The sequence below is a fragment of the Suricata suricatta genome, chromosome 14, assembly GCF_006229205.1.
Source record: "Suricata suricatta isolate VVHF042 chromosome 14, meerkat_22Aug2017_6uvM2_HiC, whole genome shotgun sequence".
Lineage (NCBI taxonomy): Eukaryota > Metazoa > Chordata > Mammalia > Carnivora > Herpestidae > Suricata > Suricata suricatta.
The window spans coordinates 24,211,911-24,237,626 of NC_043713.1; the positions used below are offsets into that span (position 1 = coordinate 24,211,911).

Here is a 25,716-nt window from a genome sequence, read left to right on the forward strand (position 1 = left end):
GTAAAAATAAAAATTTGGTTAAAAAACCCAAGCTGTCCCCTAAAGAGATTATATCAATTTTTTTTTGAAGTTTATTTATTTTGAGAGTGTGCGCATGAGGGAGGGGCAGAGAGAGAGAGAGAGAGAGAGAGAGAGAGAGAGAGGAGAGAGAGGAAAGAGAGAGAATCCCAAGCAGGCTCCACACTGTCAGCACGGAGCCCGATGTGGGGGCTTGAACCCATCAATTGCCGGATAATGACCTGAACTGAAGTTGGATGCTCAACCGACTGAGCCACCCAGGCACCCAACATTATACCAGTTATAGTCCAGCAGAATCATTTAGCAGAGCCTTGCCAATATTGCATAAGATGTTTTGTAAGTTAAAAATGGAATTCATAGTGTGATTCTTACATGTATTTTCTCATTACAAGTGAGATTGAACATCTCTTCGTGTACTCAGAAGCCATTTGGTGAAGGTTTAGCAAAAATCATGTTCAGGTCCTGAGAGCCCTTTCTCTCTGTTTCTTGTCTTATGAACCAACATTTTAAGTTGGCATAATTGCACTATGGACATCCATGTAACCATTTCAAGAAGGTACATGGCTGTATTTTGTTGATGCCTTGTGATGTGTAGAGCACTGGTTCTTTGAGAAACCGGGAAAACGTGGAATGGGTATTTGAGTTTATTTGGTCCGCCTCCTTGATTTTTACACAAGATGAAGTTGACAGGTGAGGTGGCTTATGAAGGTAATGAGTGACAGTTCTGAGGCTAGAATCCAGATTATTTTTACTCGTAATCTCCAGCACTTTCTGTTCCACTCTTTAGATTTGTGTAAACAAGAGGTATTACCATGTCTTGGATTTTGTTAACTTTAAAAACTAGCCCCACCACCCCAGACAGCATCTGTAAAATCCTGCACCACTTTGTATTTTACTTTCACAGTATCCTTGGTGGCATGACACTGATATTTCTAAATTTTGGTCTTAATCCTTTGAATTTTTCAGTTTTTGTTAAATTTATGTTCCATTTACAGTACGGTCTGTTTTCTTATCCAATAGTAAATAAAAACAGGAGGATGTTTTTTTCCTCCATATTCGTTGACTTTGTCCTTAGCCAACACTAACACCCATTTCACGAAGGCTTTTGTCTTTATCCAAGTGTTCCACTCCGCCCTAGCAGAGCAGTGCAAGGTCAAGGGCCCTGTCTTTTTTTTTTTTTTCCTTCACATGAAATTAATAACTTGCTCCAACAGTAGTTTGTTTTAGGACATTTCCAGCCCAGATCGTGGAAAGTTCTTGGGATAATATGGCAGCCAGAGCCACACTTTGGCTTTTTAAAGTTGACTTTGTTTTGGCGATTGTGTGATGCAAATCTTCTGAAGATCATGCAAGGACATTGAAACAAGAAAGATCTGTTGGCTTACAACATTTTTCATCTTTTAAAAACCTCAGTGTGGTAGCATTTCGGTTTCTTTCAAGTAGTATTGGCCTGTCTGGCTCCTTTCCCTGATTATTTAGCATGTAGCATAAACCGATTAATACATTTAAAATTTTGTTTTCACAGAAATCTAACATTGCCCTGAATTCCATTTTTTGAGCAGTATAGAAAGTTGCAGCAAGAAATGACATTAGAGATCATCTTGCCCAATGTGCTTATTTAAAAATTGGAAAACTGAGAGCCAGAGGAATTATTTGTTGAAATTAACAAAATGAATTTAATAGAGACCTTAGATGCAGACCTAAAGTCTCCTAATTTTGGATCACTGACTTCTACATCACAGCACAACATGATTTAATCTTTTCTTTGCTCTACTTCACTATGTCATCAGATGTGAATTGATGAAAGTTTAATTTTAACATTTATGACAGTCCTCTATTTGTAGTTCTTGATGAATTTAATTTTAGAGCGTATTTTTAAAGTATCCAAACACCTAAATCAACACTCTCCTGCCTCTTCTGGTCCCACATCTTTCCAGCTGTCCCGATTGCTTCTGTAAGTCGTCACTGTTCCTCGCCTCTTCTGTATCCTTCCTGAAGATGTTTATGCAGCGACTCTGCAGTTATGGGCACAGCCTATTTCTCCGTGCAGTCACACAGAAGGTGGGAAATGATCGGTACCGTTCTGAACTGCCTTTTTCCAGTCAGCAACTTATTCCAGGCAGTTTCTGTATACAAGCCTTTAAAGAGCTTTCTCATTTTTGTTATGGGGATAGTCAGATACCCCCAGATTTACCCTTTGAAAGTTTATCATTAGATAGTTGTTAGTATATTCACGAAAGTTGTGAAACTGTTGTGACCATCTAATTATAGGACTCCCATCGCCCCTTTGTGATATGAATTTAAAGTATATTTTTTCTAAATTTGCCTTTTTTTTTTTTTAAAGATTTGAACTTTTTAAGTAATCTCTACACCTACGTGGGGCTCGAACCAACCCTGAGGTCAAGAGTTGCAAGTTCTACCAACTGAGACAGCCAGGCGCCCCTCTAAATTTGCCTTTTGACTTGACTTATTTGCTTATAGCATGCTTTTGTTTTGACACGATAAGTTTTTAAACATGATTTTAAAGAATCTTAATTTATCAATCTTTTAAAGCTTCTAGGCCTTTGAACGTATAAGTTGCCTCATTGTTAACTTTCTTGACCCTTTCTCTTTCTACTTGCTATCTTGCACATTTCATTCTAGCCCCACTGGCTTCTTTGGTGTTCCTTAAATATTCTAGGCATGTTCCTACCTCTGGGCCTTTTCATGTGCTGCTCCCTCTCTCTGGCAGACTCTTTCTGTGCCTCCTTGCTTTTTTCAAGTCTTTGCTCAAATATCAGCTTTGTGTTGAGTCTTCTTATTGAAAATTGTAACATATCTGTGATAGGTCGTCAGTGGTCCCCCAGATTCATTCTCCTCCTCTTTATTAGAATTTGGCTGGGCAGGGGCTGTCCAGGCAGAGATGACATTCCTCAGGCTGGCTCACCAGCGAGCTGTAGGTGTGCCAGAGGAATTAATACGTACAGCTCTAATATTACTTAACAAGACATGACTTCCCTGGGTGTGTATTTTCCTTCCTTCTCTCTGGTGGGCAGTGATAACCAGAGCAAACTCGGAAACATGTGCACAGGGTAACAGAGCTTCCTTCCCGGCAGAGGCATTGGGTGATCTTACTAAATAGATCCTGCTTGATCTGATTGCTAAGTGGCCAAAAAGTGAGCTTTGATCTGGTTTAAAACAGAAGTTTGGATTTCTGTAGTAGCGGTTTAGCCTCACTATTCCTCACCCTTCCACGCTAACCAGGTGCTCCTGATCCAACCTTCACGTGTTATTTTCTTCATAGCACTTACGACCTTTTCATTTACTACATGGCATTTTTATTTCTTTGTCCCTCTAAAATAGAAGCACCGTAGGTCTGATATATAGTAAGTGCTCTGGGACTATTTGGAATGAATGATCGGAAAGGCCTTCTTTAAAGCATTTTTAGAGAGAATCTTCCGTCTTGCCCCCTAGGGTTTTTTTTTTTCTTTTAAGATTTAAACTTCTGATATATTTGGGATTTCCTCTAGTAGAGGGTCTGAGGTGGAGATTCAAATGTTTTTTTCTTCTGAATGAAGGCTATGCAGTTGTTTCAACAGTATATGTATCACTGTATGTTTGGTATTGTATTGATCAAGTCCCATTCTTGTGTAACAATGATTTACAAATAAGAGGGACCTGCTTGGTTCTTCAATAGATTCCTCACAGGACAGATCACTGTCGCCTCAATCAAGATCAAATCTGAGTGACTATAATGTATTTGAACTGTTTTTTTAAGAAAAAGAATTTTTTAATGTTTTTTTTATTTATTTTTGAGAGACAGAGAGAGACAGCACGAGCAGGGGAGGGTCAGAGAGAGAGGGAGACACAGAATCTGAAGCAGGGTCCAGGCTCTGAGCTAGCTGTCAGCACAGAGCCCAATGCGGAGCTCAAACCCATGAACCGTGAGATCATGACCTGAGCCGAAGCCGGACGCTTAACCGACTGAGCCACCCAGGCGCCCCTGAACTGTATATTATTGTATGCAAACAAAGAGATGCTAGATGCTCTTCTATTTAGGAATTAACTCTTTTTGTTTCTCTAAATCTTATATTTTTCTTCATATTAAATGGTATCTTGACATATGGGATGTCTTGGCTTTGGCTCATAGTTATAAGCTATTTTGAAATCAGAACAGTAAATACTCTGTGTGTTGTGCCACTAAGCTTTATCTGAAGTAAAAAGTCTTTACTGAAATGTGTGTTTGCTTTTGATAGTTACTATAAACTAGGTGTCTGTGAGTGTTAGAATGTGGTTTGTTTCTTAGGAAGGAACACAATTTTAGGTATAAAGTCTTCCAAATAGTGTTCAAATGCTTTTAATGAGACTAAATATGTGATTGTGTGCCCTCGGCCAGTATTCAAAAGTTTAATTTACATCTTTGATTGGCAAGTGTGATGGTTAATTTTGTGTGACAGCTTAACTGAGCTGAGGGGTGCCTAGAGGTCAGACATTATTTCATTATTTCTGGGTGTATCCGTGAGTGTGTTTCTGGAAGCAATTAGCATTAGAATCAGTAGACTTTTTTTTTAATGTTTATTTATTTTTGAGACAGAGAGAGACAGAGCATGGGCAGAGAAGGGCAGATGGAGAGGGAGAAGCAGGTTCCAGGCTCTGAGCTGTCAGCACAGAGCTCAACGTGGGGCTTGAACTCACGAACTGTGAGGTCATGACCTGAACCAAAGTTGGACACTTAAGGAGCTGAGCCACCCAGGCACCCCTAGAATCAGTAGACTTGGTGAAAAAGATTATACTCCCCAGTCCTGGTATCATCCAGTCCTTTGAGGGCATGGATAGAACACAAAAGTGGAGGGAGACAAATTTACTCTTTTGCTTTAGCTGAGATGTCTATCTTCTCCTGTCCTTAGACATTGGTGCTCCTGATTCTTGGGCCTTCCAACTTAGACCAGGGGTTTTCTGATTCTCAGGTGCGGGGGACCAGCCCACACACCAGAGTCTAAGGGTCCCTGAGTAGGGGGTTGGTGTTGGCGCAATAACTATAAGAAAGGAGACAGATAAAGTGAATGGTGGCAAGATTGCACTTTACTGTGATGCTTAGAATCTTTATATACAATAGGTGATTACATCATTTTTCTAGTGATTACATTGTAACTTCCAGAAAAAATTATTATTTCTATGGTAGCGAAAACAAAATCAAAACAGAAACGAGGTACAATACAGAAGATCAAAAAACACAATTTATCACTCAAAATACATCAACAGGGGTTTGTTTTATGTATATAGTAATATTATTAACCAAAGCTTATGACAAGGCTATTTTTTCTTAAAGGTGAACATAATGATTTACGGGTAAACTGCCCCTGACCAGGAAGGGAGTTTCAATCCGAAAATTTGCCCACTCACCGAAACTAATTAAAGGTCATAGAAAACTAACTATAGTCTCTAATCCATCATGATCCAGAGGTCATGTGCACATTCTCTAAAACAAAGGAAAGCAGGACCCAACAAGCCCTATGACACTGTACGCTCAGTCTCTCAGGAGAGTGACTCAATCCCGATCCTCAACTGAGGGACCTCACTTGCACCAGGGTCACACTTTCCAGACAAGCTGGAGATATGCGCATTCCTCTTGGTAACTTATATTCTCTAAAACAAAGGAAAGCAGGACCCAATAAGCCATATGACACTGTATGCCCAGTCTCTCAGGAGAGCGACTCAATCCCGATCCTCAACTGAGGGACCTCACTTGCACCAGGATCACACTTTCCAGACAAGCTGGAGATATGCGCATTCCTCTTGGTGACTTACAGCGGGATCTCAACAGGTCTTTTGGCAGAATGGGCCCCTACACTCAGGCCTTCGGGTTTTGACTGGAACCGCACCACTGGCTTTTCCCGGGCCTTCGCCTTGCAGATGGCAAGTGATGGAACTCTCAACTTCCGTAATTGTATGAGCCAATCCCTTAGAGTAAATCTCTTTTCATATATATCTGTTCCTGTACTATTGATTCTCTTTCTCTGCAGAGCCCTAACTAATACAGCAAGTGTGGCTATGATCTGAGTGCTTGTGTCCTTCCAAAATTCTTAGATCGAAACCTAACCTAAAAGCAGATGGTATTGGGGGATGATTAGGTTATGGGAACAGAACCCTCCTGAATGGGATTAGTGCCCATGTAAAAGATACCCAAGAAAGCTTCCTTGCCTCCCTTCCACCCTGTGATAACACAGCAAAAAGATGTTCGCTGTCAGGGGCACTTGGGTGGTTCAGTTGAGCATCCAACTCTTGATCTCAGCTCAGGTGTTGCTCTCAGGGTCATGAGTTCAGGCCCCACATTAGGCTCCATGCTGGATGGAGCTTACTTAAAAGACAAGGATAAAAACATAAAATCAAAAAAAAAAAAAAAGGTGCTCACTGTTCATGAACCAGAAAACCGGCTCTCATCAGACAAAGAGTTTACAGTGCCTAAATCTAGGCCTTTCTAGCCTTTGGAACTGTGAGAAATAAATTTCTGTAGCTTATGAACCGCCCAGCCTCTGTTAGTTTGTAATTGCAATCTACAAACACTAGGACATTCATGCTAGATTGTTTTTCCCTAGTTGCAAATCTGTTACTTTGATTGTTTACAGTGAAGTGAGAAGAGAGGAACCATTAAGAAGACCTATGGTTAAAATGAGGTTAGAAATTATCCTCAGACCATCATCACATTTCTCCAGGAAATTTCCCACTAGGACAGCCAGTTTGGAGCAAACATTTCTAGTACTCACTGTCTTCATGCTCTTCCCATTTAAAAGGTTTAAATTAAAAATAATAAAAATAGGGGTGCCTGGGTGGCTCTATCGGTTAGGCATTCCACTTCAGCTTGCGTCGTGATCCCATGGCTAATGAGTCCGAGCCCCACATCGGGCCCTGTGCTAACAGCTCAGAGCCTGGAGCCTGCTTTAGATTCTCTGTCCCTCTCTCCCTCCCTCCCTCTCCCTCTCTCTCTCCCCACCCCTCCCCTGCTCATGCTCTGTCTCTCTCTGTCTCAAAAATAAACATTAAAAAAATTAAAAAATAATAAAAATAGTCACCTGAAATCTCATCTCTCAAGATTGCTTTTAAAATTTTTTGCCTGTTAGCATCTGCATATATATTCATTCCTACAGTACGTAATGTTCTACATCTTTAGTCAACATTGTATCTTGAGGCAAATATTTCAGTAAAGTATGTTTCAGAAGCAGATGGGTAATGTGTTTTGTAAGGCCAGCATAACCCAGATACTAAAACATAGCAAACATTACATAAAATGAAAATTACATAGTATCTCTTATCAATATAGAAGAAACATCTTTTTTTAAAAAATTAGTAGATTACATCCAATAAGATATGATAAAGGACATAGTCTCATACACAAGTGGGGCTTATCTGAAGGATGTGATATTGTTAACACTTGAAATCCATCAACATAATATGCCACGTTGGCAGAATAAATTAGGAAAGCCATATGAATGTCTCAGTAAGTGTGGAAAAAGTATTTGGCCAAATTCAACATCCATTCATGAAAAAAATAAAAACAAAACTTAGAGAACTAGGAGTAGAAGGGAACGTCTTCAGTACAGGTGAGTATGTGTAAAGTGATCGTCCATTTGCAGGGTTCTTGACTTAGGTTGGTATACGGTCTGTGAGTTCTAAATCCAGAAGTCTGTCTTCTTTGATTAGTCTTAGTCTTTCTTGCCCACTTTAAGCATCCAGTCTGTCACTGAGTGCTATTAGTTTTATTTTGTTCCATATCATTCAAATCTGATTGCTCTTTTTCATTCCTGTTGTCACTGTGGTCCTCATAATGTTCTAGAGATAATTTATTGCATATTCTTTGTTTCCTGCATTGACCAAAGCGTTTCCCCATGTCAGTACGTCTCCCAACCTCTGATGCCCCACTTTGTCCCACTGTCCCTGATTTTGGACACATGAGGCATAGGGGGGAATAGATCACATTCTTCAGTTCAAGGGTTACTGTCATCACTGCTTCATGCAAGGTCCATCCCTCCATTTGATATTCATTTATTCAGTTATTCCCATTTGTCCCCATTCGTGTTACTCTTCTTTTCCAGAAATAGCCATTTTAAATGTGTTTAATGCATTATTTTTATGTGTATATGCTCAACTAAATGTTATATGTACATGCATTTTTAATGTACATAAGTAGAATTGTTACAGAACTCATTCTGTTTATTCTCCTCAGAACTGTTTTTAAGTGTTACCTGTGTTGCTAAATGAACATGTAGTCTATTGCTATTAAAACTTTCATTGTATGTATCCACCACATATTACTTATCCAGTTCCTCAGTGATGGACACCCGGGCTTTCCCCAACTTTGAAACACACAAATAATGAATAGTTTGTAACGATCAGGGGTGCAGGTACAGCTGGAGTGGTACCTCTGACTCAGATACCTCTTGAGGTTGCCCTTGAGCTTCTTGCTGGGGCTGTGGTCTCATCAGAAGCCTCAGCTAGGGAGTGGAGGGGGACCTCCTTTCTTGAATTCTCACTGTTGGCAGGATCCGGTTCCTCTAGGGAAACTGGACCGAGGGCCTCAGTTCTTCACTGGCTGTTGACTGGAGTCCTCCCTCCCTTAGTTCTTTGCCAGGTAGCTTCTCTATATGTCAGCGCACAACAAGGTGGCTGGCTTCCCCCACAGAAAGAAAAAAAAAAAGTGAGAGAGGGTACCCAGTACAAGCTATATAGTTGCTTTGTAAGTTAATCTCCCCTTGAAAGTGGTTTAGAAGTGAGTTATTAGATTCAACCTACACTCAAGGGGAGATAAGAGCGTATGGATAGCAGGAAGCAGGGATGATTGGGGGTTTTTTAGAGTTTGCCCCCCAGAGTCCTCTGACAGGTGCTGTGTATATTTCTTTGGTGTATATACATATTTGGGTCATGGGTTGCTTTCTAAAGATGACTGCTCCGATTACTATTTTTATCAGCAGTACATGAGACTTTGTTTTCTACAGCATAAAGGGATATCACATTGTCTTAAACTGTTGATGTATTTTGTTCTTATTTCCTAGTGGAGGTCTTGTCTTTTTCTTGGCCATTTGCAGGAGTTGCTGGCAATATTCTTCTATCATCTGCCTGTTACCTTTGTCCAAGGTTTCATTTGTTGAGCAAATATCCTCAATTTTGATGTGATTAAATGTATTTTTTGGTTTTAAGGTTTATGCTTCTAGGCTTTTAAGAAGTCTTTTCTTGTTCTTCTATTAGAAATTTATCATACGTTTTCTTGTGTTAACTTTAGCTTCACCATTCACATCCAGGTCTTTAATCTGTCTGTAGTAGGTCTTTGATGGGGATCCATCATTGTTTTCTTTGTAAAATGAGCCAGTCTTCTGTACAACCTCTTCGGTCCTCATTGATTTGTGTACCCATCTTTACTGTCTATCGCTTATGTCTACACCGCAGGTGCGAGCCGTACATTTGGTTCTTAGGTGGATTTCGTTCATTTGTCTCTTTTTTTGCATGTGCAAATACCATGCTGTTTTAATTGTTACAGCTGTGTAGCATGGCTTGCTACCTGGTAGTGAAAGGCCCTCTCTTCACTCTTCATTTTCAATGTTGACTTGGTCATGTTTACTCTTCCATAAAACGTTTAGAGTCAGTTTAGGACGTCCCCGGAAAAGTTCCTGCATTGACTTTAAGATTAATTTGTGTAGAATTGTTATCTTCATGGTATTAAGTCATTCCATCAGGTCATCCTTTATTCGTGTTTTGCTGCTATTAAATGGATGCTGGTCCGAAAAATGAATAGAGGATACCCTCTCACTCAACGACACTCTGAGTTGTTCATGAAATTCCCTTTACATTTTTCTTGCAGTGAGTGTTTTTTGTATTGTGATCAGGTATTACATGACCTCAACCCATTTCTTCCTTTTTTGCTGTTCCAAGCTACGTATCCTGATGAATCTGTGAAGCCCCAATCAGTTCCAGTAAAAATCAGAGCATTAGAGATCCCTCTGTCTTTCTATCCATTTATCCACTGAGTGTCTGTTATGTACTAGAGTTGTGAATACAAATAACTAAAAACTGAAAGGATCCTGTGCTGAAATCTCATGTGTTCTAGTACGAAAGAGACTTGTCTGCCTGTAACTGCCCGCCAGTCATGCTTTACGGCTTAACTTCATGTCACTATTTTAGAAGAGCTTTAAAACTAGAACCCCCTATAATCCTTTCACGTTGTGACTTGCTCTTTTTCTTAATGGCCCTTTCTGATGTAATTATTTCTTGAGTTCTCTTTTCTCCACTAAATTGGGAGGTCCATAAAGGACCTTCTCTATTTGTTGGAGGATGTGTCTCCAATATGTGGCATTATGCCTGTCTAGACATAGTAAGAATAAGTTCTTTGTAAATATTTGTTGAACGATACATGAACTGGGATACAACGTAATAAAAGATTTGATGGAATTTTTATCCGTAGACCTATGGGAACACATAGGAGAGATCACTTAGTGCTGTTTAGGAAATCGGTAAGGGATTTTTTAGCTTGTTATGAAACTCGGTGTCATGTTGAGTCAGTATTGTTATGTGCTGTCAGCTTTTCTACCTCCCAACATCAGACCCTCCACATTTCACTCCTGTAGCCTTAACAGAATTTTGTGGGAAGAAAGGAGGATCCAAAGCCAAATACTTGTCCTGTTCTCTTGTAAGTTTGTTTGACCCAATTAATTTTGAAGGAGAACTCTGTTGTAAATATACACTCTTTCCTCAAGGTTGTCAGACTTTATTTATTTACTTATTTATTTATGAATAGGCGTGTTCTTAGTTTTAGCAAACTAAAACTATTTCTTTGTGAATCTGGCACCTAGAGCAAGATGTTAAATTATGCACCACTGCAGTTGATGCTTTATGTTTGATGCAATAACTGAATATATTAGCAAATGTCTCGGAGATGCTCACCTGTGTAGATAGGCTCTACCCTGTAGCAAGGTATTTTGTTTTTCAGGAATTGGCTTTAAGCCCTGACTCAACTAAAAGTTTAGCCAATTGACTGTAGGGTATGCATTCCTGACCGGCATGGTCTATATGAATAAATGATTGCTGTGATGCAAAATCTTCTGGGTTCCGAGCAGCCAAGTCATCGTTAATGAAGAATTAATGAATCATAATGTGACATATCAGCCTTGTCTTTCATTCAGTTCAAGGAATAAGAACAAAAAGAATAATTGCATTTTACAATGACAATTCTAGAAATTTCAGGAAAGAGAATTGTTCTCTAATATTTTAAAAGTGAGATTTCTGATTAGAATTGAGATTTACCCTTTACATAATAACATAAATTGCATGGGCCTCTTGTGTTTTGTTTTGTATACTTTGCTTTTAAAAGAGATTTCTGTCAGTAATACCTTCTTAAAATATCTGATAGAATTGTAGTGTGTTGAATTCTAGAATTGAGTCATGTGTAATTTGTTTAAAGAGCCTCATTTAAGTAGGTTTAAGTGTTTTTCGTTTGTTTTTGGCTTTCCATTAATATTTCAGGTTTGTCAAAAAGTTTTGATATTCATTTGGAGCCATTACCCTTTTTACTGTGTTGTTGAGATTTCCACTTTCCTGATCTGTTACTGTTCCCCATGATCATCATGTTTAAACTTTTTCAGTAACTGAAGATTACTTGATACATTTATTCCTATTTGTGCTTCCACAGCCAAAACTTTGTTTCCTTTTTATTTGATCTAAGACTTATTTCTAATGCGGAGTTAATGATCTTGGGAGGACTGGAGTAGCCCTTCATAATAGAAATATGCTTAATAAAACAGTGATAATTTGTTCCCTGTCCATATTTTGCTGAACACGTTGGCCTTGAGGCAGCAGATGCTGGAGATGGAGGATGAGGGCAAACCATTGTTCTATTTGTTAAGTGATCATCAACATGAAAAGGCATTGTTTTCTTCCCTGCAACCGTGCCTTCTCGTAAGTGTGACAATCTGAATATCTGTTTCTACATTATAACTAAACAGGGAGGAACCTAAGGTTTCAGGGTTTATCTTCAAAGCAGAACATTGCTGGTAACTGTTTCCATTATACATTAATGGACTTGTCCTTCAGCAGGAGACTGGAACTGGAAAATAGGAAAGTAGTGGGATGCCCGGCCCGACTACACAAGCCGATGGTTGGGGAAAGCTTTCATATTTTTGCCTGACTTAATTTTTATGGTAAACATATTAGTATTTCTTTATAACTAGGAAGGCATTGAGCATTTAGATTGAGTTTTTAAATGTATAGTTAATTAGAAAAGAGCAGTCCTAGTCTTCCAAAGTGATCACTATTCTGTGTGTTTCCTGTTTCGGCAGAGATATTACATATGAAATCTCAGTAGAAGCTGTGTCGACGATGGTGGTTTTCCTCTCTTGCCAACTCTTCCACAAGGAAGTTTTGCGACAGAGCATCAGTCACAAGTATTTGATGCGAGGTCGATGGTATGTTTCTATCTTCCATTTTTCTACCTTTTTGTAATTGTACAGATCTCTACTTCTGGTCCTGTCCTCTTACCTTACTGTTGTCCCAGACGTCCCGCCGAACATTTCCTGCGGCCACTCTGTCCACATCCAAACCCCACGCAGAAGTCACCCAATTCCGCTTTCCTGTTTACACTGCCCATCCTCACCGCGTCTTTCGTCCCCCAGCTTTTTATCTTCTCAAGTGGTTTCTCGGTAGAAGTGAAACTTTGAAGACCTCCCTCTCTCTTCCTTCTGCATCATTCTCTATGTGTGAGCACCCAGCAGTCATGTCTGCCCCCTGAAGTTGTTTTCTGGCCCCCCCCACCCCCCATCACTAGTCCTGTTGAAACTACTGTCATCTCTGCCCGGTCACCCCATGTCAAGACCACTTCCAGCAGCCTCTTAGCTTTCTACTTTCACGTGGTCCAGATATTTATTGTGTGGCAACCATGTGCCAGGCATGGGGAGCTCTGCTCTTGAGCAGAGGCTGCAAGCTTATACTGTCTCCTCATGGAGGGCGTGGGGGATGGGAGTAGCTACAACGCGCACACACACACGCGCACACACACACACACACGTATCTTCTGTTGACACAGTCTTCACAGAACTTGAGAGTGTGAAACAGATACAAACCAAGTGGCTTGGATGGACGTTCTCAGAGTGGGAGCTCTGCCTGTGTCACCTCCTCCTTGCTGCCTTGCTTGTCTGCGTGGCACCTCGCTACTTGATTGTCCCTGTGTTAGAGCCACAGAATCCCCTAGGGCTTCCTCTTTGGAGCATATTTGAGCACTGATAATAGAGAGAGAGCCTGAGCTCTGGCTCAGGAGTCTATTAGAGAGTGTTCTCTAGATGGCGGGAATTCATTTATCACCTTAACTTGCGGACACGTATCCCTTTTCCCCTGTGTTCTCTCCCTTCTCTCGTTCCATTACTTAAAAGCAAAGAGTGTGTTAACATTTAAACAATCTGTATACATATATATCTTCTCTATGCATGCATAAATTGAATGATTTCTTACTTAAAATATATAGCCTTTTATATTATTGCTTTCTAAATTCTTGCTTTTCCCTACTGACCTTATGTTACTATCTCCCTTCAAGCACCAGGTACTGTGCAATGCCCTGAATTAATACTGTCTCACCTGTTATACAGATTACCAGTAAGGTAACTGAAGCTCAGCAGCAGAAGTGATTTGACCAACAACTGTGGCATAGAAACAGGAAAGCCAGTATTCAGCCTCGAGTCTGATCCCAAAGCCCACGATCTTCACCGTTACGCGACAGTGCTAGGTTCCTTTGAAGTGTGTCAATCCCTTTAATATTAGTAGATTCTATAGATTCTACTCTACAGGTCGTTACACAAAATTAAGTGACTTCCATGAATTTGATTTTCTTCCTTTCTCTCTGTGTGTAGTCTTCCGTACACCAGCAAACTCGTGAAAACCCTACTGTATAACTTCATCAGACAAGAAAAGCCGCCCCCTCCAGGAGCTCACGTTCTCTCGCAGCAGTCGGATGGCGGGGGGCTGCTGTATGGACTGGCGTCCGGAGTAGCAAGTAAGTCTGGTCAGGTTTTGTCGGTTCTTTGGTGGAGATGGAGTTTGTCTAATTAGGTGTAAGATACTCCGTTCCCTTGGCCAGCACGACCAGCGGTTACATTGGCCCCGTGCAGCTGGCTGGATGCGAAATGCTGGAAGTAATTGAAAATATTTTGTCCATTTAGTGCAGTGATTAATGCAGTGAAGTATATGCAAATATGAATAGATTGTCGACCTATAAAACACCACTTTTCAGGAATAATGCTTATAAACATGCATACTGCATGTGTTGTAGCTGTATAGTATTATGCAGTTAGGCACTTGGAAACTTTTTACTGCTGTGCTTTATGAGGAAACCCTGCTCTTTTAGGATTTTACATGACTAATTAGGCGTAGTTTTCTTGTAAGACTCAGTGTTTCATTCGTTCGGTGACAGATTAGTACATTTTGAAGAATTTTGTGTTAAGTTCTGGGGGGGCACAAACACGGGTTCCATCAGATTGGGAGCAGACTCCGTGAACTGAGGGCAGTCTTTCCCTCCCGGACAGTAAAGCCCCCTTTCTGGTTCACGGCATCGGGCGTGCAGACACTGGGAGTGGCAGGCGTGGCTCTGGTTCTCTCTGGGGTCGGCGTGGCGGACCCGTGTCACACATGAAGTCACGGAACCCGAGCTCCGGCTTGACTCTGAAGGAGAATCGGAAAGCAGACTGGCACTGTGGCCGCTGTGAGGCCCGCAGGGGACTCGCTCCGAAGCAGCGGCAGACGTCCTGCTCGCGAAGTTGGGTGGTTAGAAGGCGCTCCCCGCGGAGCCCAGTGCCACGGCCGAGTCACAGCTGCGCTGTGTCCCCCACTCTCCGGGGAGTGGGGGGGGCGGCGGGTCGATGTGGAAATGCAGTGCTGCTTGGTGATGTGCTGGGTAATGAGTCTTGGGAACGTCTTCGGGTTGGAAGATCTCTGTTGACTCTGGGAACTGAGAGCCTGGGCCAAGCTTTCTGGATGTGCTTCCTTTGATTTCCTGTGACGCTGTGGTTGAATATATGTGTGGTCCCTCTTAGCTTTGTCTTGGGTGCTGAGCGGGCTGCCTGGACTGCCAGACCCGCGAGGTTCGTCCTCCACTTTGCTTCGACCCACTGGCCTCGTTGGTTCGCAAGGGGAGGCATCCATGGCTTCCGAAAGCAGCACAGCACCGGCTTCTCGTGTTTTCTTTTGTCGATCATTAAACTGGTATAAGTATATCGAAGCTGAGTATTTTCCAGTACTTCAGCATGGTTGGGGATTTGGGAGAGGAGATAGTGTAAGTTCATTAATGGCTTTCTTTGAAATAATGTCAGTACTTTGCACTTTTTCTTTTTTAAGGGCAGATGTAGATTTGTGTGTAACGTTTAGTTTTTCTTGGAGTTCTATGTCATCGAAGAATGTCCAGTACAGTAACGTGGTGTCGTCAGTACGAGGTGCCAAAAAACTTTTAAACTTTGGAGCTGTTTCTACCTAGTTAGCAGTGTATCAGAAGGAAGTGCCGTAATTTTCCTAACTTCCAGTTTTTCTGTCTATTCAATGAGACGGTAGGAATAGATGATCTCTGAGAGTCTTTCCATATAACTTCAGTGGTTCTGTGGGCTTTCTTCCACCACTAAAAATTTCGTATTCAGAGTCAGGGGGAGAGGTGGTGGGGAAAATAATTTAATATTCAGTTAAGGGCATTAAAATGGACTTAGGATATTTAGTGTGCTATAGTCACAGGATATTTTACGTACCTTCTTACGTCTTCATAAAATTAGTCATATAAAAATCGTGATGGAATGGTTATTCATTATTTCACAGTACGTGACTCAAAGGATTATAAAAAACAGCAAAAGTTTGTTCTCTTCCTAAAAAGTACAGCTATTTATTGTAGGCAGACAGGATAAGAAGGGAAAAATAGTCATGTAATTTTGAATGAAGCCCCATTCCGTGAAAGTCAGTCAGGTTGACAACAACATTTGACTTCAGCTGTGTGATCACTTTTGAAGATCTTTTGGTTGGTAGTAAAGGAATTTTCCTACCTTTTTTTTTTTTTTAAAGTTTATTTATTTATTTTGAGACAGAGAGACAGTGGGGGAGAGGGACAGAGAGAGAGGGAGAGAGAGAATCCTAAGCAGGCTCCGCATCATTAGTGCCGAGTCTGACGCAGGGCTTGAACTCACAAACCATGAGATCATGACCTGAGACGAAGTTGGGTGTTTAACTGACTGAGCCACCCAGCCGCCCTAGGAATTTTCTTACTTTAATATTGGATATGTGCTTAAGAAAAAATATGATTTCGAAGCTCCTCACTGAGAAAAGAATTCCAAGGCCAAATATAAATTATAAACTCTTTTGGATGATATTTATCTTCATTGGGACTGAGTTTTTTCTGATTATAGAAAGCATTTCCTTTCACACCAGTGTAAGTATGGTAGGTATTGCTTGAATAAATTCCTTTGAAACCGAGTGTCTTATTTTGGAAAACTTTGTGGCTTTGGATAGCACAGTTCTGTTGGCTCTGGCAGGGGAAGAGGAGCTTGCTCGTGCTAGGTGAGTGGTGAACCACACATCTGGACCCTCGCAGGGTTAGGCAAGCCTTGTCTGGTTTATTCTCACTTTTTCAGATTTATTTATAGTTATTCTCCTGCTGTATTTGTTTCCCAGACTCTAGCCAAAACTCTGTTACTCTTTATGTCTTTTCTCGGATTGTCTCTTTCACTTACGATCCTGTTTCCTCCTGTCTGATATTTTTCTGCCTGTGCATCATTAAGAGCTATCTCAAGTACTACCTTCTCCACGAAGACTTCCTGTGCTCTCCTAGCCAGGGGTGATCTTTTCCTGTGGTATACTTAGCACTCTGCTTTGTCTTATGATTACTACATACAAACATGACGCTCCACACCTGGGCTCTACACACAATACATGACAACTAACATATATATAACACTTGAGAGTTTAGGAGCTTGGGTATTTTACTTTATTCTTATAGCAATAATGGTTTCAAATAATTGTCAAATAATGGTTTCACCTTTTTAATGTGATTGAGGAAGAGATGTTCCTGGTTAGTATTTGTCTAAGATCACATAGGAGGTGATGTTGGTTTGCACTTGAGCTCAGTTCCTTTGACTCCCTACCTTTGCTTTCTGGTCCTTTCTGATCACCACTTGAGTCCTGAGTATGTCAGCTGGCGCTCGACTTAAGTGAGCATGCTCACTGCAGCGTCCAGCAGGGCGCCTTACGTCTGTGGATTGTCATATGAGCATGCTCACTGCAGCGTCCAGCAGAGCGCCTTATGTCTGTGGATTGTCATATGAGCATGCTCACTGCAGCGTCCAGCAGAGCGCTTTATGTCTGTGGACGATGCGAATTCAACGAATAATAACATGTCTACCATTTATTGAATGCCTTAATCTTTTCTAATCACTTTGTCATTATTATTTTCAAGTTTTTATTTAAATTATAGTTAGTTAGTATATGGTTCAATATTGGCTTCAGGAGTAGAATTCAGTGATTCATCACTTAACATACGATGCCCAGTGCTCATCACAACCAGTGCCCTCCTTAGTACCCATCCCCCATCCACCCATCCCCCAGCCACCTCCCACCATCAGTCTTTAGTTCTCTGTCTTTAAGACTCTTATGGTTTGTTTCCCTCTCTCTTTTATCTTTTTATCCCCCATCCCATCTGTTCATCTATTTTGTTTCTTAAATTCCACACACATATGAGTGAAATCATATGGTATTAGTTTTTCTCTGATTGAGGTCTTTCACTCAGCATAGTACACTCTAGCTCTGTCCACGTCATTCATGTGGCAATATTTCACTCTTTTTGAAGGCTGAGTAATATTCATGTGTGTGTGTGTGTGTGTGTGTGTGTGTGTGTGTGTACCACATCTTTTTATCCATTCATTTACAGTCATTTTAGTAGCTAACTTACATACATGATTTTACCTACTCTTTATTTCTTACATTTTATCGTGGAAAATATCAAAGCTGGATAAAAGTAGAGAGATTGGTAGAATGAATCCCCATCTGTCCATAACCCATCTTTAAGAATTATCAACATTTGTTTTTTTCTCATTTATCAGTTTCTTGTTCTTTTTAAAAAACTTTATTTGGAAATAAGTTCATACATGTATAAAAGTTCCAAAAATAAAATATTGTAAAAAAATTATATACTTTTATCCAGATTGATTTATTATTAACATTTTATCCTGTTAGTTTTGTATCTCTGTTCTCTCCCTCCTCCTCTCTCATTCTACGTACACACAACACATACATGCATAGTTTTTTTTAAACGTTTGAGGCTAAGTTACATGCATTATGACGCTTTATCTCTAAATATTTGAATGTCTATTTCCTGAAAGGGGATATCTTCTACACAACCACAGTGCACTTACCAACTTCAGTAAATTCAATACTCAGTCACCCTTAAAAACAAATGTTTATTTCATTGTCAGTAAAACTAAAGAAATGGAGATTTCCTCTGTATTTTGAAATCTCCTTTATTAATACAGTATCATTTGGCTTGTGCGTAAATTGAATTTTTACAACTAGGTGTTATTATAACTGTGTTGCTGACAACGTTCTATCTCAGACTAACTGCTCCGTGATGCCGCACACACCCTTCTTCTGTTTATTAGAGGTCCTGCAGTTGCAGTGGGTGCTTGGTTGACGTTTGAATAGAAGGTAATAGAGACACAGAGGAATTATTGTTATCTTTTAATGACTGCTAGTAAGGTTTTTTCACAGTTAATGAGAGTAATGAAAACTACTTGTATGGAGTTTGTTCTTTTCTTAAAAAAGTATTTTCACGTATGTCAAGTGTGGTTCCTTTCCCTGGAAGTGATTAGAGTCAGTGGCACATTAACAGATGCCTGGGAGCACCTGTGATACACGCCAGCAAGCCCTCCATAACTCTACATACAGTACAAGAAAAAATGGTTTCCTTCCTCTTTCCAGCTTTTCTGGTTTAGATTTTCTTCTAAAATGCTGACAAAATGGAAGAAGAACCAACTGATACATCACTTCACTGTTTTGGAAAGAGTGCTAGAATTTTAACTAAAATTTTTTTCATGAATCCTAGAATTCCAAGATTAGAGGCTAGAAATGAGGATAAAGGTCATCTAGTGGCTTCTCAATCCACACTAGCAGCCCATCTGGCATAGTTAAAAAAATAAATCCATGCACACATACTTAACCTTTTAATTTCTAAGTCATTACACATGTGCTTGGGTCCAGCCATATACATTTTCAGTAAGCATTCTGGACGCTCCCGATATAGCTGGTCCATTACAGTACCACTCACTTGGCCTGGGTCCCTTCCAATGCTTGGTTCTGTTTCGCGGTGGGCCCGTCAGGGCACAGTTGAGCCGGTACTGTCACCTACTGAGGAATGTTGTGTTGGGAGGCAGCTCTGATGGTTTCAACTGACCTTCTCCTCCTGTTTTATCCTGCTGTTCTCTTCATTGTTTTCTGTTGCTGGTAAGGTTGATTGTATCAGTTTATCCTGAAGTGTAACCATTGGTATGGTACTCTCCCGAAATAGATTGGAATGTGAACTCCCTGAATCTGAACATTGCGTTTTTTGTTTTTTGTTTTTATTAATCTAGACTAAATGTTCATTAACTCTTTTGGCAGATAATATTCAGTTATTACTGAGTTTTTGTTAGTTTGATCATCTCCATCTTTTCTGTACCTGCAACTTTATGTCCTGCCTTTCCTCTCCAGGTTTTTTACGTGCAATGTTCAGTGTATCTCAAATATAGTTTTGTTAGGTATGGTATGACCCATAGTTTTAGCTAAAGGTAATAGCTGTGCTTATTTTCAGCCCTCGATTACCCTTAAATATTTTAGGGCTTCCTCTTTTATTCATGGTTCTGTCCTTGGCACCATTTTGAAAGCAGATTGACTCATTCTAATTCCTTTGTGGAAAGCAGGGTGTTTCTGTAGGTGGCACATGTAAAATAACAAAGAAAATTAATGTATTGAGGGATTTTGTGACTTTTCTACGTAGACTCCATTTCCTTTCCTGGAATCCCAGTGAGGATTAGCTGCGGTGGGGTGGGGCGGGGAGGAGGGGGGAGGGCAGGAGCCTGGTTTTCCCAGGCAGCAGGCCTCAGCGTTGATGAGGATTCCCACAGTTTCTTCTGACTTTCAGGAGTTACCCACCAGGGTCTTCATGAAGATGGAGCTCATAGTCCCCTAGCAGCAGGAGGTGTGGCCAAGCCTCCTGTGAGTTCACACCAGCTCCCTCCCTTTCCCCCATATCTCCACTCGGGATTATACCACAGGGACCTCTCAGCTGACTTCTCCCTCATTCCTGGAAGTCCTTGTGGATTAGGGTAGATGGCCAGAGTTTGATATTGAGAATCAGTTGATTTGGAACGGAGTCCCAGCTCAGCATGATCTTAGACAAGTTCTTTAACTCTGAATCTCATTATCCCACCTTATAAAGCCAATGAACAAACAAGACTTTTTGTATCAGGTTGTTGTGAAGAATACATAAGATATTGTATATCAAATAAACTCCGAAACTATACAAATCTCTCTTCATGTCAGTAACTTTTTTTTAACGTGCATCCAAGCTCCTCTGCTTTTTTTTTTTATAATCAAAATCATTTCAAAGAAAATGCATCTAATTAGATGACGTGAGTGATCAGAAAACCTCTGATAAACTTACGTAAGTTTAAAATTCCAGGGAATACTTTATCTTTTTGGTCTGTTCACCAGACATCAGAATTTATGTAAAAAATGTTTTGAAACCCCAGCCGTGTTTATGCTCTTTCTCCAGCTGGCTTTTCATTTTATGTGGTGCAGAAGTTGGCCACTGACAGTCCGAAAAGAAAATCTGATTGTTAAAGATACTGCCCACAGGAAATTGCTCCCTGCTTCCTAAATGAACTTGCCTTGACAACAATTGCTATGGTACCATTTCGTATTCACTCATTTATCTGAAAAAATAAAGCTTCTTTTTGATAGTTATGAAATTAGCCAAAGACTTTAGTACGAAAAGACTTGATGCCGACCTAAGCTGTATTATAACAAATATTTCAAATGTTCAACCAACCAAAGGTATCAGTAGCATTGGTAGTCTGAGTGGCAGTGAGTAAGGCGGTTGACTCAGTTCTTACTTTACTATAAGCTTCTCGCCCTCCCCTGTTAAAGATGTTCTGCGAGGCAGGTGATCGAAGACGCTTCTCTGATTTGTGGTGTGACAGAGCGGGGTATACGGTGAGGACACACAGCCCACACAGCTGTCACAAAGCACCGTAGCCTGGATCGCTGTGGGAACAAACACTGCTTTCAGTACCAGAGGCCGGGAAGTCCAAGATCCAGGTGCTAGCAGATTTCGTTCTTGGTGAGGGCCCTCGCCCTGGTGAGCTGTATTTTCACACGGCGGAGAGAGAAAGCTCTGCTGTCTCTCCCTCTTCCTGTAAGGGAACTAATCCCAACACAGGCACTCCACCTGCGTGACCTCATCTAACCAGAGTCACCTCCCAGAGCCCCCCCTTCTGTTACCATCACATTGGGGGTTAGGGTTTCGATATACGAATCTTGGGGGGACACATTCAGTCCCTAATAAGTATTAAGTACTGAAATTCTGTTTAGGAGGCCACCTTGTATGTTGGTAGCCAGAGCACCTCGAAGTGCTGGTCTTTTTGAAAGCACAGTCCTGCTCATGGCAGGGCCAGCGCAGGTCACTCACTGCCTCTCCCAACCTCACCGATGTGTTTTTCGTTTTTTTAAAAAGGGCATGCCAGAACGTGAAAGGAGTCCCTCCAACAATAATTCTGTGATTGAAACAGATTGTTTTCTCTCCTGATTTTGGAGGCCACCATTTACATTGCCCTTTGGAGGGACTGGCTCTAGGTTTTGATCATTGGAACTGCGGAAGAGATACAAGTGTGAGATTGGCTGTTGGGATCAGGCAGACCTGGAACTCCATGTCGGTCCTGCTGTCTGTCAACTAGGTGTTCGCCGTTAACCCCTCAGGGGTGACTCGGCTCAGTCATGGTAAAATGAGGATAGTACCTCCCTTTGCGGGCTGCTGAGGCGATCACGTGAGCAAAAGTGTAGCAAAGAGCCAGCACCTAGCAGGTATGCAAAGATGGTCACTATTAGTAATGAATATTACATAGTTATATTTAAAAGATAACTTTGTTTAAAAATTATTTTTTTAAATGTTTTATTTATTTTTGATACAGAGAGAGAGAGACAGACAGAGCATGAGAGGGGGAGGGGCAGAGAGAGAAGGAGACACAGAACCGGAAGCAGGCTCCAGGCTCTGAGCTAGCTGTCAGCACAGAGCCTGATGTGGGGCTCGAACCCATGAATGTGAGATCTGACCTGAGCCGAAGCCAGAGGCCCAACCGACTGAGCCACCCAGGTGCCCCAAAAATTATTTTTGAAAAATGCCAGTGACCATATAGTGATTTACAAGTTTACTCAGTTTTCTGATGTACCTAAATTATGAAAATATCTGCTCTTTGGTATACACATTAAAAAATTTTTTTAATGTTTATTTATTTTTGAGAGAGAGAGAGAAAGAGACAGAGTGTGAGCAGGGGAGGGGCAGAGAGAAAGAGAGGGAGACACAGAATCTGAAGCAGGCTCCAGGCTCTGAACTGTCAGCACAGAGCCCCATGTGGGGCTCGAACCCACGAACTGTGAGGTCATGACCTGAGCCGAAGTCAGCTGCTTAACTGACTGAGCCACCCAGGTCTCCTAGTATACATTTATAATAGAGACTTCAGATAGTCACTGAAAGAATTACTAATTATGTTGAATACTTAATATTGCGAGAAAGAAAAACATAATGGTTATATAATTTTCTTTTGATTCTGTCCTTACTTCTATGACCTTGTCTTTTCTTACATTTTCAAGCTTTTTACTTGCCTCTTATGCCTAAAAAAAGTGAAGCAAGGAAGAGTTGACCTTGAAATTTCTTGTGTTTTTTCTTTATAAGACAAAGCTGTAATGTGATGATAACCGAGTATTTAATGCTTTAAAGAGCCAGCCCTAATTAAATGTGTCCTGCCAAACTGTGCTCTCCATCACAAGTGCTGGGGTTACACAGTGACTCTGATATATGGCTTTTCCATTTGAATGAGCCGTCAAAAATGTTTTTTTTTCCTTTGCTTGCGGTGATGGGTGTCCCAGCCAAATTATAAGGCCAAAGTTGTGATTGTTTGTTTAGGCAGATGCTATAGTAGAGAAATTCATAAAGTAGAATTTGAAGATTAAAACACCTATCTCTCCCGGTTACTTTTATTGAGAAAGTTATTGAATTCATTACAATAGGTGTGCTATGCAGTGGTTGTAACTTATTTTATGTGATGATTATTTTTCTCTTCAGTTTTGTTTTTTTCTGGGCTGACTCATTGCAAGAAAGAAAAACTACAGTAAGAGAAAAAGTACGTGGCACTCAGAAACAGGCATAGTTGTGAAAACATTTCTAATTAAAGTACTTTGAACTTTCAAGAAAAGAAAGTGCTTTACAAATAAACAACAATTACATTCTTAGTTCATTTTTACTTGGAATGATTTGGTAGATTTTATATACCATTCTTCCGAATGGCTTTTCTTTCGCCCTCTTTATTTTTAGGACTGACCTAATTTTGTGGCTTATAAAATAAGAGTCAATTTCATTTTGCTGGTTCCTTGCAGAGATACGTGGAGCATTTAGGTCAGTATCTGCAGCCCCAAATGTCTGTATTCAAGTAGAGAGTGGCAACAGAAGCTATTTAACTTTTAATTGCTCTCTGAAAAAAAAGTATTTCAGGTTTTAGGCTTTTAAAAAGGTGTTCACTAATGACACTTGTCGGCAATAACATGGCGTCTCACACTACAGTTTTGGCTTCTCTCGTTCTGTCCTTGTGATTTGCCGACCAGCATGTCTGACGTGGCCGTGCAAGTCAGCGCCCTGGTCCTCCGTGCTCATGTCCATCTTACCAGTTGTTAAAGGGAGAAGGAGGCCGCTTTTCTGTCACCAATAGTTGGGAAACAAATCCATTCATAGTCACCAGGAAGTTTCTGGAATAAAGCAGTCAGTTTCAAATGAAATCCTAGGAATAAGTTTCTAAGGCTTGCTAGAAGTGATTTGATCCGTTTCTAGGACTTCTGTGACAGAATTTGTAGTATTGTGAAATTTTCAAATAATAAAGAGTTGACAAAATTTAGAATATTAAAATTAGGGAATTTCAGTTATTTGAAAAGGCAGATCTTATTTGAAAAATGAAGCCGTTAAAAGGGATTTGGTTTAAAACTGTTAAATTCTGTCACGGTCAAGTGAGTGTAACTTTTATGAAGCAGCTGTTCTAATTCACATTAATTTCAGCATAGATGGAGAAAATTCAAAGGCCACTTGCTGACAGAATTTGTGAATGGTAGTAAAAATTCTCAGAAATGATAGCTGGTATAGTTTTGGGAGCACTGTTCTCAATGAATAAGCAATATTTTAAAGTTTAGTGTTATGAGTTATTCAAAGACTCCCTTTTAAAATATTTTTGGAGCTTTCTTTGAAATACATTAACAAAATAAACAACACTGATGGGTGAATGTAGGGATGCATAGATGGATAGGGATGTTATCACAAATGTAGCAAAATGTTCATGTAACATTTAGGTGGTGAGTATATGGGTATTTACTCTATAATTCTTCCAATTTTCCTGTATGTTTGACAGTTTTCATAATAAAACATTGCAAGAGTGGGCGATGCCTGGGTGGCTTAGTCGGTTAAATGTCTGACTTCAGCTCAGGTCATGATCTCACAATTCGTGGGTTCAAGCCCCATGTTGGGCTCTGTGATGACAGCTCAGAGCCTGGAGCCTGCTCCAGATTCTGTGTCTCCCTCGCTTTCTGCCCCTTCCCTGCTTGTGCTTTAAGTGTCTCTCTCAAAAATAAACATTTAAAAAAAGGTGTTTTTTGTTTTTTTTTTTAATGTTGGGAAAGAACAGAATCACTGTGAGGATGAATTAGTGTTGTAAATTTCAGCTTGTGTACAAAGCTGTGTCCTTGCTCCTGAGCCTTTTAGAATTGCTAGTAAGATTCTGAAGAATGTGGGGTAGACCAGACCTGGGTTCAAACCCTTACTGTAAGTAACCTAATTATCTCTGTAACTTTGTGACAGTTTTGTATCTCTCAAAGCCTTTCCCTGTCTATAAAACTGGAATGATGATTCCTTGCAGAATCATGGTAAGTCTCTCTTTGTCTTTTCCTTTTGTGGCCCTTGAAGGCTTATTGAATCCTGTTGGATGAACAGTGGAGAGAGAAAGGGAGGTACAATTCATTGTGGTTCCTGGGAGTCTCCAGACTCACTTCTGCAAGGCCATGGAGGTCCCGTACTTGACAGAGGCCAGGGGAGAGAAAGGGAGCTAGACAGTCTTCCCTAGTGGGATAGTGAGTTGGAAGCTTTTGGCATCAGATCCGAGCTGGAAACTGGGCCCTGCCTCCTCCTGGTTGTGTCCCTTTGATTACGTTACTTAACTTCATTGAATCCTAATTCCCTCAGTTTAAAAATGGAACCTAGAATATCATTTACCCTGTGGGCTTCTGCTATATTTAAATAACATATTTCTGACAGGTAGTGGATAAGTGCCTAGAACACGGTAAGTGCTGAAAGCAAATTCCATTTACCCTTTATCTTCCTCATCTTTCCCCCCCTTCTGTCTGTGTCAGTCTCTCCAGCTTTCCAGACACCGTATCTTTTGT

At 40.6% G+C, this 25,716-nt stretch overlaps 1 protein-coding gene across 2 annotated transcripts in view; it reads left to right on the plus strand.

Moving 5' to 3' along the window:
- The window catches only part of DYM (dymeclin), a 334,407-nt gene that overhangs the window by 89,336 nt on the left and 219,355 nt on the right, over window positions 1–25,716 (plus strand). For both annotated transcript variants that reach the window (XM_029923001.1, XM_029923002.1), the window contains exons 7-8: window positions 12,318–12,443; window positions 13,878–14,020. In XM_029923001.1, the coding sequence (XP_029778861.1) occupies window positions 12,318–12,443; window positions 13,878–14,020 (269 nt within the window). The remainder of the gene's footprint in view (window positions 1–12,317; window positions 12,444–13,877; window positions 14,021–25,716) is intronic.